This window comes from Anser cygnoides, chromosome 26 (genome assembly GCF_040182565.1).
Source record: "Anser cygnoides isolate HZ-2024a breed goose chromosome 26, Taihu_goose_T2T_genome, whole genome shotgun sequence".
NCBI lineage: Eukaryota > Metazoa > Chordata > Aves > Anseriformes > Anatidae > Anser > Anser cygnoides.
The window spans coordinates 152,633-165,988 of record NC_089898.1 but is presented as its reverse complement, the minus strand read 5'-3'; the positions used below and the strand labels follow the sequence as shown (position 1 = coordinate 165,988).

Here is a 13,356-nt window from a genome sequence, read left to right as displayed (position 1 = left end):
CGCGGCGGCCGCCGCAGGGGGGCGGGGTTCTCGCCGCAGCCGCTGCTCTCGGCGGCCCCTCCGCGCGCGGGCCCCTGGCCGCCGGCGGGCCCCGGTGCGAGGAGAGGCGGCGGGGGCCGGCCCCGCGTTCAGCCGGCCCCGGGCAGCCGCGGCCGCGGCCCCTCGAGGTGCGCGCGGGGCAGGGAGGAGGCCGAGGAGGGGCCCGCTGCGAGCGTGCCCGCGTGGCGCCGCGGACCCCTTCCGCCCCCTCCTCGTTAACGTCCGTGTCGAGCTACCGCTCGCGCTACGCGCAGACAGAAATTGGAGCTCCTCAGCCGTAGTAAGGCCCAGCGGCACCCCGAGGTAAGCAGATGGGCACCCCCGAGTCTGATAAAAGACCTCGCAACCGGGACGGGAGCGAACTCGGCCCGAAGCTGCAGCCAGCGCTGAGGAAGCCCAGATGCAGGCCTCCATCTGCACCGCAGTATCAGCACAGCCCCTTTGACAGACTCCCTTTAACACACTCAAGGCTTGCAGCAGCTGCCTGCTGTCAGTGCCTGCTATTGTGCAGTCCAGTGCTGTGGAAGGAAAAAAGCGTAAGGAACTCAAAGCAACGCAGAATAAGGAATAATAACTTGATGAGAAGGAAAGTTATTTCCAATACCCGAAGGGGGCCTACAGGAAAGCTGTGGAGGGACTCTTCATCAAAGAGTGTAGCAGTAAGTTTTAAACTGAAAGAGGGGAGATTTAATATTAGACATTAGAAAAATTATTTACTAAGAGGGTGGTGAGGCACTGGCACAGGCTGCCCAGAGGAGCTGTGGATGCCCCATCCCTGGAAGTGCTCAAGGCCAGGCTGGATGGGGCTTTGAGCAACCTGGTCTAGGGAAAGGTGTCCCTGGCCACTGCAGGGGGGTTGGAACTGGATGATCTTTAAGGTTTCTTCCAACCCAAACTATTCTGTGATACTGTGGAGGGAAAAAAAAAGAAAAACAAAAAACAACTACAGCATTTTATATCGTTTAAGGAAAAAAAAAAAACAACAACCTCTGAACAAGCCATTTTTCTTCCACCCAGAAAAAATAAGTGTGCTATTGAGAAAGAATACAAAGCCAGCAAATTCAGTCTCCAGTCCCAAGACAAAGTAGTCTTCTGGGCTATCTAGTATTATGGATACTGCATCAGTGTAATGCTGTGTGCTACCTAAGAAACATTTGTAAACGCTAAGCTTGTGTTACTGCTTTCGAATGCTTTTAAAAATGACACCTATATAAAGAAGTCAAACAGTGGATTGAAAGGTCACTTTATTTCCGCTGATTGTTGAAGAAAGCACTGAATACAGCAGCTAAACGTCTTTTTACTACGAGGCAGTGGAAGACATCAGATAAGGGAAAAGCAAGAGCATTAGTCTATATATAATCTCTATTACTAAGAATGATCAACACTAATTATATAAGAACAAGTAAAGGTGGTGTTCTGTAGGCTCAAGTAAGGTAAAAAATATCCGTCTGTTCCACAATTCATTCAAGGCTATGTATTCTGACAGTACAAATACAAATTCTTCTCTGACTCCACAAAGGCTGCTAGAGGACCTAAATATTTACAAATCAGTCAACATTATTGAATTAGTAATAGTCAATTGGACTATCTATAAAGTCTCTTATTTGAGTTGGCTTTCCAAGCTTGCACTTCTATATTTGCCTTATAATCCCACAAGGTATCCAGATACAAAGACAGCAATGCATTCCATACAGATGCTCAGTAATATGTCAAAGTTGCTATTTTACTAATCAAAACTAGTCACTCTAAGAAGTTCATAAACAGAATTATTGTCTCAAATACAATTAAGTACTGCAATCTTGATTGGACCTCCTCTCAAGTCCAGAATAGTCGTTACCTCTCAAAATGATATAAAAGGAGCTAGCAGAGCTGTCAGGTTTGTATATAAAAAAGTTGAGAACTAGAGACAGATCAGAGGAAAGAGCTAGCAGAACATGCAGTTACGAGGATGCAGATGCTTACATCAAATCAAAAACTGAATCTCGTTCAGGAGAAGGCTGGTTAGCCAACCAAAGAGGTACAGTGTGTCTTCAGAAGCAGGAATGTTGCTGCTAGATTAAATAGTCATCTGTTAAAAGCCTAGCTTGGACAATTTCACTTTTTTTTTTGTTTTGAGAGAGTAACTACTAAAAAGCAGAGACCCTGCTTGTTCTTTACCACTCAAAGTTTTTGGATAAGGCTTTCTGTTGGAAAAATAAAGTCACACCCTACATCGAAAATAGAATCTGGGACCTACATCAAGAATGGGTGTTTCTCTCTTTAAAGTTTTATGCAGAAATGTATCTCAGAACACTTCCGAATATTGGGAGAGGGAGAGAAAGAAAGACAGGTTGATTTTTTCTTAACGTACATGATTTTTAATTTTGTCCAGTCACGTCCACATCAAACCCTCCATGAACATTTATAGCTATACCGTTCCTTTTTTGCACTGAAGTCTGTAGAGAGCTGTAAGAAGTTACAACTGAACAAAGGAACAATAAAAGGAATGGGTCAGAACCAAGTCAAATTTTAAAATATTAGAAGCATTAGACCATAAAATCAGAAAAGTAACATCTTTAAGACGCAAGGGATGGTTGTAGCTTAAGGGGGATAAAGTATTTCAGCCTACCAGGACAAATAAATCAAAAGGCAAAGTATCGACACTATCCAGTGTCGATATCTATCATGCCAATAAGATAGTGCTGATGCACTATCTTGCATTAGGATTCTCATCCTCTTTATCTAGAGTGGAGAAAATATTTGATTTTTACTAGACATTTTGCACTAATGCCATGGACTTGCTTTAAAGCATCATTAATGTACGTTTTTTGCAGTTAACATCCAAAGAAAGGATATGCAGTTTCTATGTTCACGAAAAGCTATGAAAATGTCTCTTCAAGTCACAAAGCTAGACAAGCAATTATTCACTCCGATCCTTTGGCTCTCTGTACTTCCACTGGATGTAGTCAAAAATGTCTTTCTCGCATTCTACTGGTAGGGCCTCCCCAGCAACTCCTGCAAGCATATTACAGATGCTATTTGAAAGGTGGAAATTCCATACAATCCTGGACTGCCAAATGCATTGCAAGATTAAGACAAACTGCTGTAAGCAAAACAGATTAAAAAAAAAAACAAAAAACAAATGCCCACAGACTCACACAATATTTAGATATTAATTCTCAGTGTCAGAAGAAAAAAGATAACCAATTAACCTTGGGGCTACATGGTTATACAATTAAAATACATATATTTATACAGACATATATACGATATAGTAAGCCCTCCTCCAAAGAGCAACAGAAGGACAAAAAAAGATCATGCTAAAAGAACAAGAAAACATGTGCTGTGCATTACACTGAAAATCCAGCCTGTACATCAGTAAGACTAAGCAGATTAGGTGGCCTGATAGGGTTATTGTATACTGCCTATACGTTAGTAGCCTGCCTCCCCCTGCTATAATGGTGTCAAGTACCAGAAAGGCCACAGTGAAAAATTTCATTAACTACAGTATTTACCAGGACTTCCAATACACTGAGACACCGGTTTAAGGAGATGATCACACAAAACACGGAACTATAAAGAAAACTATGTGTAAAGGCCCAGACTGACCAGTGACGCCCAAGGGACGGATTGTATACTCATTGATTGTGAAGCCCATTTCCAGAGCATGAGTTCTCATGTTCTTATTGAATATATCACTGCCTGTGAAATACAGTACACCACAGTAATATTGATCTTTAGGGATGAACCTAGAATAGAAGTGGAAGAAAAATATAGATTTAGGACAAATATAAAGCTACAAGCCATTTGGAGTTCAGCTGCTCAGCCACTGTTCTAGGTTTGCCGCCTTTTTAAGTGCACACATGCTGGAATTCTGTACATTACTGGTGTTCAGCCACTGCATGGTTATGGTGCTTGCACCAGTGACAAGAAAGAATTTATATCAAAGCAGTATTGATAACATAGGTCATGATTATGAAATTGAATAGAAAGCTATGATTTGAAATACTCTTGCTAATATCCTGTTCTAAACTGGCAGTTGTACAGTGGCTTCTATGCAAGGTAATTGGAAACCTGTTAAATGCTATATTCTAGACATGGGAATAGAAATTTGAATGCAGACTCGAAGCAAATATCTATTATGTAGTAGATAGCTAAAGTGTTTTTTTTTGTTTGGTTGGTTTTGTTTTTAAAGGTGTACCTGATATCAATTCTCCTATGTGGATAGGCTGTTCCATCTTCTTTATTTGGCAGCTGACAGACACCCTGAGAGAAGGTAAAGAAAGTGAGAAATTCAAAGTGAAGTTAAACATATTTGAGATAGCCCTACAGGGCTCTACTGTTCTTAACAGCCCAGCCCTAGACAACCTTTTGAAATACACATTTCCAAATATATATAATACTGGTTTGATCATCAGTCACCTTGAAGAGCAAAAAAGAATTAAATTCTTATTGAACTGATTAAATATTTTATTAGAAGAGCTGGGTATCATTAGTACTGTGAATCACTGTTTTATGCTGCTAAGAGAACTGTAGTTCAATAGAGTCTATAATTACTTCCTAAGTTATTACAGCAGGAGGAATCACAGGACTTCTTTTCCATCCCTCTACCCTAATTATTATCAGGCTCTTCAGTATGGACAAACATCAGTAAGATCAGGAAAATGCAAACAAAGCTCATGCTAATACAAATAAAAGTACAGATTTTTTTCCCCGAGATATCCTCTACCATTTTTCGTTTCAAACTGCTTTGTAATCTCCATGCAATCCATACATTTAAAGAAAAAGGCTCATATCGAGTTTACGATGACCAAAAATGACAGTGCAATAAGGGTCAGGGAAATGAACCATAATAACATAATGATGAAAAATGTTTACATATTAGACTGTCTCACAGACTACAGCTTCATACTAAGACAACTTCTATTCCTAGCTTTGTTTTGAAAGCTTAACATTGCCTGTGTTTTTGAAGCTATGAAGACTGTTTCCTTCCAGTAACTTGTTTTTCTCATTCTCAGCTACAATCATATTTCCCCTTTTACAACATTCCTTTGTTAGCTTCCACTTTGAAGGCAAGAGCTACTGTACAACTATTTTAAGACTGATAGGATTATGCAGAAAAAGCGGTCAAACTATAATGAGCTTGTAGAACTGTGAATTCAGCCTGCGCTGTTGAGCATCTCCGCTTCTGGCTTACCTATACATACATACATACATATACATATATATATATATATATATATGTATTTAGCTTTAAACCCATATGGTATACACAATCAATTTGGCAAAAATGAGGGTAGTTTTGGTTTATTCCTCCTAAAGATCAAGCCTAAAAAGACATTAAGTTTAATTCCCTCTCAGAACGCAACACAAACTAAACTGAAAACAAAGTCTTAACAGGGTTCTTTGAGCTCTAATTTCAACTATAAACAAACAAACAAGTCCTCAACCCTAACAGCCCCTTTTATCTTGGGAAAACAAGTATCTTTTAACTGTAGTTGATATAGTGTGTCACGAAGGTTGTATCAGTGGGGTTCAAAGCTAGATGAGTACCTGCAGATTTCTGAATACTGAAATTTTAATGGGAGATTCACTAAAAGGCAACTGAAAAAAAAATAAATAGATAAAAACCAAGAAAACTACAACTCCGGCAGTCTAAGCAAAATTTGACGTGTATATCCTAGTTTCTGTCATGAGAGGTAATCTCCGCCACACTCCCCCACCACAAAAAACCTTACCATGAATTTGGTGTCACCTTTAGACAGCACATCCGTGACAAAGTGGACTTTTTCCAGCTGTTCTACAACTCGATGCAGAAGTTTTGACTAGGAACAGTGACAACACAGAAGAAAAAATTACTTCACAAGCAACAATATCTTACTTGTTTACGCACAGGACATAACCACATAACTACAGGACATCACCATAATGATGTATATGCTATTGCATATGAACTTTGAGGGGGAAAAGATGAGAGTTAATAGTGAGAAGAAGCTAATGAAATTACAATTATGAAATAAGGAGTTTCCTGTGAAATCCATGTCAGATTGCTTCCATTTGAAATGACAAAGCCTCTTTGTTGGTTTGAGTTTTCAACTCTCAAGCAACAAATCTACAGAAGCAACACAAGAAACATAGTATCACTAGGACTTCTCAAGGGTTAGCCGCAACAGATGGTAAGGGCAGCAGGACATTTGCTTCTCTGAAAGCATGTGGCTACATGAAGAGATAGTGACGCTGCCTTTAATCCCTGCTTTATTCAGCTAGTTCTTAAAATTCTACCTTGTAAAGCATGTGCATCTGGGGAGTTTAAGGGATGAAGATGGAGGGAAGAATAAGAGTAAATATACTACACTGAGAACGCAACATAATGCACAGACCCGAGAAGCGATTTCAAATCCTCAAAATAAACAAGGTGATCAAAGAGTTGAGTTTACTATTACAGTAACAAAAAGATGCAGGAAGCTGCAGTGCAAGTCTGAGATTACATATCTTCTGAATTTAAACATGCCCTTCTGGAAGTAACGCACAGTACTGATCCACAATAGCAGAGAAACACACCTGTTTGGATGCTTCAGATGTGAAAGTTGGATGGGTTAAGAGAACATCCATATCACCACTCGACTCTGCACCTAGGCAAGTAAGAAGCAAAGAAAAATCCTGTATAAGACAGAAAGCATATGAACATTGATGAACGTACATCTAACCTCATCTTTCTAGTAGAAAATAGTCAGTGAATATTCAAGGTATTTACAAAAACTGATCTTAAGGGAAGAGAGCCCCACTCTTTTGACATCACCACATTTCTCAGAAAAACAACCAAAAATTTGCTGCTATACTCTCTAGCAGTGAAGCACAAACACTTCATTTAAAGGATTTATGTGGACATTTCATCACTGAACTAACCAGTTAAGACAATGCTAACACAGAAAGCTGAATTTTAGCATAAACGCACTCTCCAGAAGAACATATATTAATGAGTCTTGTTTATTAGCCCTAATTAAAACACAACAAGATCGCAGTGTACCAACCTCGTCTAAAACTGCCACAGACTGTAGCAATATACTTTGGGTCAAGGTTCTTTACCTCTTTCAGCACAATTTCCTACGGAAAGAGGACAGATGAGCATTTAAAGGTGCCAGTCATTCATTGGCCCTCACTGCCTCAAGTTCTCAACAGAGATTTTCTTACCTGCATTTGCAGCATTTCTTCCCTTGGGATTCTTTTTTCAAAGTCTTCAAAATATCTGAGTGTAGAATAAAAGCGGCTGACTTAGTGGTAAGGGTCACATCTTAGAATTCTTGACAATTAAACGTGTTATCAGAAGAAACAATAAACATTGTCTCACCAAAAGCTCCCCGTTCTCACCACAAAGAATTTAGAAAATATCCTTCCAAGCAATAGATGTGCAAGTTTGACAGTGCTTAGAAGATAGCTTCATGCTTGTTTTTCCACTATATCTAAAGAGCTGCTATGACTTGGGAGTAATATTACCATATGGTCAGTGGTTTATATTTACATAGCCCTCCGAAAATAAAAAAGGTATCTGACAAAACTCGGTCCATCAGCAATAAGCAGGAACAGGTCCCTCACCCCTGGTCAGAGGTGGCCTACGTTGCCAAAAGCCAAATAAAGCTCCTTGAATAGTTACACACGGAGCCGTAGAAAACAGACTGCCAGCCTGCTCCTTGGCCATGGAAAAGAGGCCAGGTGAAACAATGATGCCTGACCAGCAGGCACATTCTTCCCTTTTGCAGCACCAGAACCACCGACAGGAGGTACTAGCAGTGGTACCGCGGCCTGGGAGCCACACATTACCTGACATGTGTGACTCATCCATTCCAATCCCTACTGAATTTCAACTCCAATGAAACAAAAGCAAAAAACTGCCAAAAAGCATGCAGATGAAACAGGACTCATTGGCCTGTGTAACCTTACATTACATTCTGGTGTCTAAAGGAGTCATTAGAAAAGCCAAGCACTTGCACCCAAGAAAGCTTACTTCAACCCAATTCGCTGGTGATGGGTCAGCTTGTGCTCATTTTTTCTCAGATCTAGAAGGATTAGTGAAAACAAATTACTTGAGGGTAAAAAGTCTTACAGTAAGTTTCCAACAATGCAAAGGTGATGCAAATGAAGAGTATCTAACAAGCAAATAGCAACCTCAAACACAACGAAGAGATTTTAAGCAGACTGCTCAACAGCTGATAGCATGAGAAGAAATGATTAGCGCACCTTCCTGATAAAGACTTCAATGGACTATTCACTTGAGAGACAAAATTCAATGTTATTTTCAGTGTAATCTCTTTATATAAGTACTTTATTGTAAATGCGTATATAATGCCTTTAGCCTGTTCACTAACTTCAGCTTTTTTTTTCTTGTAAATATACTTTCCCCAGAAGGAAGGCACATCCGCTATCGCAGTACTATTGTGAAACAGGCAGCTTGACAAAAGAAACTTTATTGGAGTGTGAACTGATGACCCGAAGTTACACTCACCCTCTAGAGTTTTAATTCCTTCCTCAACAAACTTCCTGGCAGCAGCTGGACTACAAAGAGACAAAGCAAGATGCAATCAGGAACAGCAAGAGTCTTACAACACTGAAAAGGACGTTTGTATTCATAGTAACTCCCTGGGTTCTTTGAGGCCAAGATTAAAGTTGCTTCTAATGCTTACCTTTTGGCATGCACATTTTCAATTTTTACTTTGAAACAGAGATGGCTATCCAAGGCTTGGCCTGCACATTTTTAGCACTGACAGAACTATATAGTGACGTATAATTTAAAAAAGCAAATAAATTAACAAAATCTCACCAAACAGGCAATAGTGCTTTAGACAGCTATACTGGGATGTAACTGGATGTGCGATAAGAACTACTTTAACCGTGAATAGTCTCTAAACCAGCTGATAGCAGCAACAACAAAAGTGTCTTTAGAGTAGCATTTAAAAACAAACAGAAACAAACAAAAAATCCACAAGGCTCCAGCTTGCAACCTCCAGTACAACAAAGTAGTCCCAATTCCAATTTGGCTGGAGACTTTGTGACAATCACAACATCAGTATCCTCAAACTTTGAGCAAATCTTCACTCGGAGAATTACTGGAGATCCATAACATTCTCTGTCCTCAACCTCAAGGGTCTTGAATACTGCTCTTCCCTCCCCCTCCCCATAACATTCTACTCTGCTTTGTTTCTAAGGACTCACAGGTCCCTAATTCAGTCAAACCTATTCTCAGCAAGCAGTATCACAGCCCCACACACTCAGGAAACTGATCTCTACCACTGTTGTTTTTTGATGCATGTGCGTGAAAGCTGAGCTCTTTTCTGCTGGGGATTCCCTAAGCACAGAACAGAAACTGGAACAGGTTTGGGACCTTCTAACAGCACCTTTCTGAAAAGCCTCCTCCTTTTTTTTTTTTTTTTTTGGGGGGGGGGGGGGGGGAGCTTTTTCAGGACTCTGCTTCTTTTACAAACAGCACCAAAATACCATTATCCCTGGCCAAATTTCACACTGTAAGTCCCAAAGACTCCTACTTCACCTAAGCAATTCTACTCTTCTGTATTTTTCATGGTTATGTTTTTAATCACCTATTTTCTCCTTCCCTTTTCAGCTTGCACACAGGAGCTTTCCACTTCCATTCCTCTACTGCAAAGTCTGTAATTGACAACTGTCTTTTCTTCTTGTGCAATTGTCTCCGCAACTCTGAGGTCTTGGTGTGGGTACTACAGCAGCAGCCCAAACTCATTCTTTTCAGAATTTATAATCACACAATTTCTGTTTATAACTCCACCAAATAAAACAAACAAGAACAAGCAAATGAACAAGCAACAACAACAAAACACCACCAAAATAACTAAGCGTTACCCAATGCCAGTAACTCGTGTCAGGAGGTTGATAGATGCACTTGTATCATCTTGTCGAATCTGCAAAAACAAAACAACACAAACCAAGTCTTCTTTGCTCCATTTGCAGTACATAAAGGAAGCTTAAGAAGATAAAACAACTTGGTCAGATTCTGCTTGGGAGAGCTACTACAAATCAGAACAAAACAGCACCAACAGTAGAACTGTGCATTGCTACAGTGCCATATGTACCATGCCTACAAACTATCTTGACTTCCCATGCGAAGGTGAACAGCATGCTTAAAACTCAGAACTCAACAGCCTTCCAGAGTCATAATTCCACTTCTCACGGAAAACATTCACATACTGATTATATAATCTCAAATATTTTCAGAAGTAGGTAATACTGAAACTTTGGCAGAACTTCTAGTTCCTTGCTTTGTACTCAGCACAGACTCCACGCCAACCATTCAACAGCGCCAAGTGCAAGGTCCTGCAGCTGGGTCGGGGCAATCCCAAGCACAAACACAGGCTGGGTGGAGAATGGATTCAGAGCAGCCCCTAGGAGAAGGACCTGGGGGTGTCGGTTGATGAGAAACTCAAAAAGAGCTGGCAATGTGCGTTTGCAGCCCAGAAAGCCACCCGTGCCCTGGGCTGCATCAAAAGTAGCATGACCAGCTGGTCAAGGGAGGTGATTCTCCCCCTCTGCTCCTCTCTCCTGAGACCACAGCTGGAGCCCTGCATTCAGCTCTGGGGCCCCCAGCACAGAAAGGACAGATCTATTAGAGCGCATCCAGAGGAGGTCCATGCGGATGACCAGAGGGCTGGAACACCTATCTACAAAAACAGACTGAGGGAGTTGGGGCGGTTCAGCCTGGAGAAGAGAAGGCTCTGGGCAGACCTCCGAGTGGCCTTCCAATACCTAAATGGGGCCTAGAGGAAAGCTGTGGAGGGACTCCTTGTCAGACAGCGTAGTGAAAGGACAAGAAGTAATGGCTTTAAGCTAAAAGAGGATGGATTCAGATTAGATGTTAGAAAGAAGCTCTTTACAAAGAGGGTGGTGAGGCACTGGCACAGGCTGCCCAGAGGAGCTGTGGATGCCCCATCCCTAGAAGTGCTCAAGGCCAGGCTGGATGGGGTTTTGAGCAACCTGGTCTAGGGAAAGGTGTCCCTGGCCACTGCAGGGGGGTTGGAACTGGATGATCTTTAAGGTTCCTTCCAACCCAAGCCATTCTGTGATTCTAATGCTTGACTTGAGTCTCACCACAGAGAGCATTAGAAATTGCACATAGCAAGCAGGCTACGTTGCGACGTACAAAGAAAACCAAGTACCGAGAAATACAGCACAAGGGAAGAAACACACCTTTTCCAATTTGCGTAGTTTTCCAGTGGATAAAAACTCATCAATTTTCTCTGCTATTTTAGCACCAACTCCGTCCTAAATATTTGGGGAGGAGGAAACACCAGTTAACCTCAGGATCACTTATAGCCAGGAAAAAAAGAAAGCTCCACAGAAAGAACTATGATGTCATTTAAACCACAATAAAACATCGGTCCATAAGGGAACAACAGCATGCAGGGTTCCACACGAGCAGCATAAATGCAGTAGTTCGACGACTGTATTATTTTTTCTAGACAAGGCTTTGATTTCGACTGTCCTCCAAATTTAGCGGGGCAGTAAAGCAACGAAGGGGAAATCTGCCACCACAGAAGCCCTTCACGCACAGAGACAGCTGGAGGCCCCAGGTGACTCTGTGAGACCCCCGCAGCAGCCACACGCCGCACCCACGCCCTGCCCCGAGCTGGCCGCTGGGACGAGGAGCTGGCACGGGCCGGGCCGCCCTTGCACCGCCCCCCTCCTCCCGGGAACCGCAGCCCCACCGCGGCATCGCCCCCCCGGCTGCCGCCGGGTGTGCCGCCGGCAGGCAGGGCACGGACACCTACCAGCTTCTTGGCTTCGGCCCCGCTCCGTATCTCGCTGGGGTACCGGGCGATAACGGAGGCTGCCTTCCTGCGGAACAGCGCGGGTCAACGCCCAGCCCGGGCGGGGCCCTGCAGACCCCGCACGGGAACCCGGGAGCGGCGGGGGGGGGGGGGGTTACCTGTACGCGTTGTACTTGTGGATGGCCCGGTTCACGTTCCGCTCGTAGTTCGCCAGCTCTGCGGGGAGAAACACGGTTGGAGCGGCCGAGGCGCGGCGCGGCGCGGCTCCCTCCCCCCCCCCTACCCGTCAGGAGGTCCGTGATGCCCTGGTTGGGGCTCCCCGCCGGGGCCTTCCGCTTGCTCATCGCGGGCGGCGGCACCGGGCGGCGGCACCCGGCAGAAACGACGCGGCGGCGCTTCCGGCGGTGACGTCAGTGCGCGCGACCGCCTTCACGCGCACGCGCGTCCCCGCGGCCGCGCCGGCGCGGTGCGGGCGCCGGGAGGAGCTTCGTGCCTCAGCCGCTGCGAGGCCTCCCGAAGCTGAAGTGCTGGCTGCTTGCTATTTCTAGTTTTTTTTTCGCCTGGTAAGCTTTCTTATCACTGCAAGCATACCTCAACACCCCATTCCTTCCTCCTACGCAACGTAACATCTCTGCAAAAACCACAGAAGCGCTCCTTCCGTGTGGCCACGTGCATCCTGACCGATGCTGTTCCTCTGAATATCGACCTAGCACGAGTCTTCTCCCCGCGCCAAGCAAACCCAGGAAGCAGCTTGTCGTTACGGTATGCGTGCCCACGGAGCAGCATCCCTGCTATGCGTGGCACTTCCTGCGCTTTTGTTACCAAGTCTGGTGCCAAAACATTTTTTTTCCTCGTGTTTCTTGTTAGACCGCCCCATCCAACCCTTGTCCCCCCCCTCCAAGCCACGCCCCCTTTATCAAGCCCCGCCCACCTCAGACGCAGCACCCCTCGTGCCCCGCCCCCACGTGCCCCGCCCCCACATGCCCGCCCATCTAAGCCCCGCCCCCTTTTCGAGGCCCCGCCCCTACAGCAGGCCAGGTGCAGCAGGCAGCAGCCGGCCGAGGGCGCCCAGAGGTCGGCCGAGCCCGTGTCGAAGATGACACGGAACAGCTGGGGGGGGGGGGGGTGTCCGCAGGGAGATGGTGCCGTAGTACTGCGCCGCGGGGGGGGGGGGGGGGGCACAGCCTGCAGTGTCATTGTCCCCATCCCCCCCCCCCCCCCCCCCCCCCCCCGGGCCATAACCCACCCCCCGACCCCATAACCCCCCCGGCTCCTTCCCCCCCAACATGTCCCCATAACACCCCCACACCCCCCTCCCACCCCACATCCGGGGTTGAACCCCAAAACTGGGGGGGGGGAAGGCCCAAAATTAGGGGGGAACACAAAATTAGGGGGAAGAAGCCTAATATTAGGGGGGAAGGCCAAAATAGGAGGGTGGGGGAACCCAAAATTGGGGGGGGGGGGCCAAAATCAGGTGGGTGAATCCCCAAATTAGGGGGAAAGAACCCCAAAATTGTGGAGGGAACCCCAAAATTGGGTGGAAGAACCC

At 44.7% G+C, this 13,356-nt stretch overlaps 1 protein-coding gene and 1 long non-coding RNA gene across 2 annotated transcripts; one reads left to right on the top strand and one right to left on the bottom strand.

Moving 5' to 3' along the window:
* The first annotated feature begins 37 nt into the window (after positions 1 to 37).
* Positions 38 to 8,695, top strand: LOC125179921 (uncharacterized). Its single transcript, XR_007157989.2, has 3 exons — positions 38 to 342; positions 4,214 to 4,294; positions 8,419 to 8,695. It is a non-coding gene; the product is annotated as an uncharacterized lncRNA (long non-coding RNA).
* Positions 1,266 to 12,656, bottom strand: POLB (DNA polymerase beta). Its single transcript, XM_048047346.2, has 14 exons — positions 12,091 to 12,656; positions 11,966 to 12,023; positions 11,808 to 11,874; positions 11,227 to 11,301; positions 9,886 to 9,944; positions 8,519 to 8,568; positions 8,021 to 8,072; positions 7,210 to 7,264; positions 7,050 to 7,122; positions 6,580 to 6,650; positions 5,757 to 5,843; positions 4,220 to 4,284; positions 3,628 to 3,767; positions 1,266 to 3,033 (listed from the first exon to the last, which is right to left on the bottom strand). Exons 1-14 carry the CDS (start codon positions 12,149 to 12,151, stop codon positions 2,939 to 2,941), a joined length of 1,008 nt encoding a protein of 335 aa, XP_047903303.1. The 5' UTR covers positions 12,152 to 12,656; the 3' UTR covers positions 1,266 to 2,938.
* Positions 12,657 to 13,356: the final 700 nt, after the last annotated feature.

Bases quoted from the DNA above. Each gene is read 5' to 3' on its own strand.
- POLB (XM_048047346.2), bottom strand. From the start codon at position 12,151: ATGAGCAAGCGGAAGGCCCCGGCGGGGAGCCCCAACCAGGGCATCACG. The intron at 11,302-11,807 runs GTAGGTGTCCGT...CCAAATATTTAG, and splicing joins GGGCCGAAGCCAAGAAGCTG to GACGGAGTTGGTGCTAAAAT. The intron at 3,768-4,219 runs GTACACCTTTAA...CTTCTATTCTAG, and splicing joins CATAGGAGAATTGATATCAG to GTTCATCCCTAAAGATCAAT.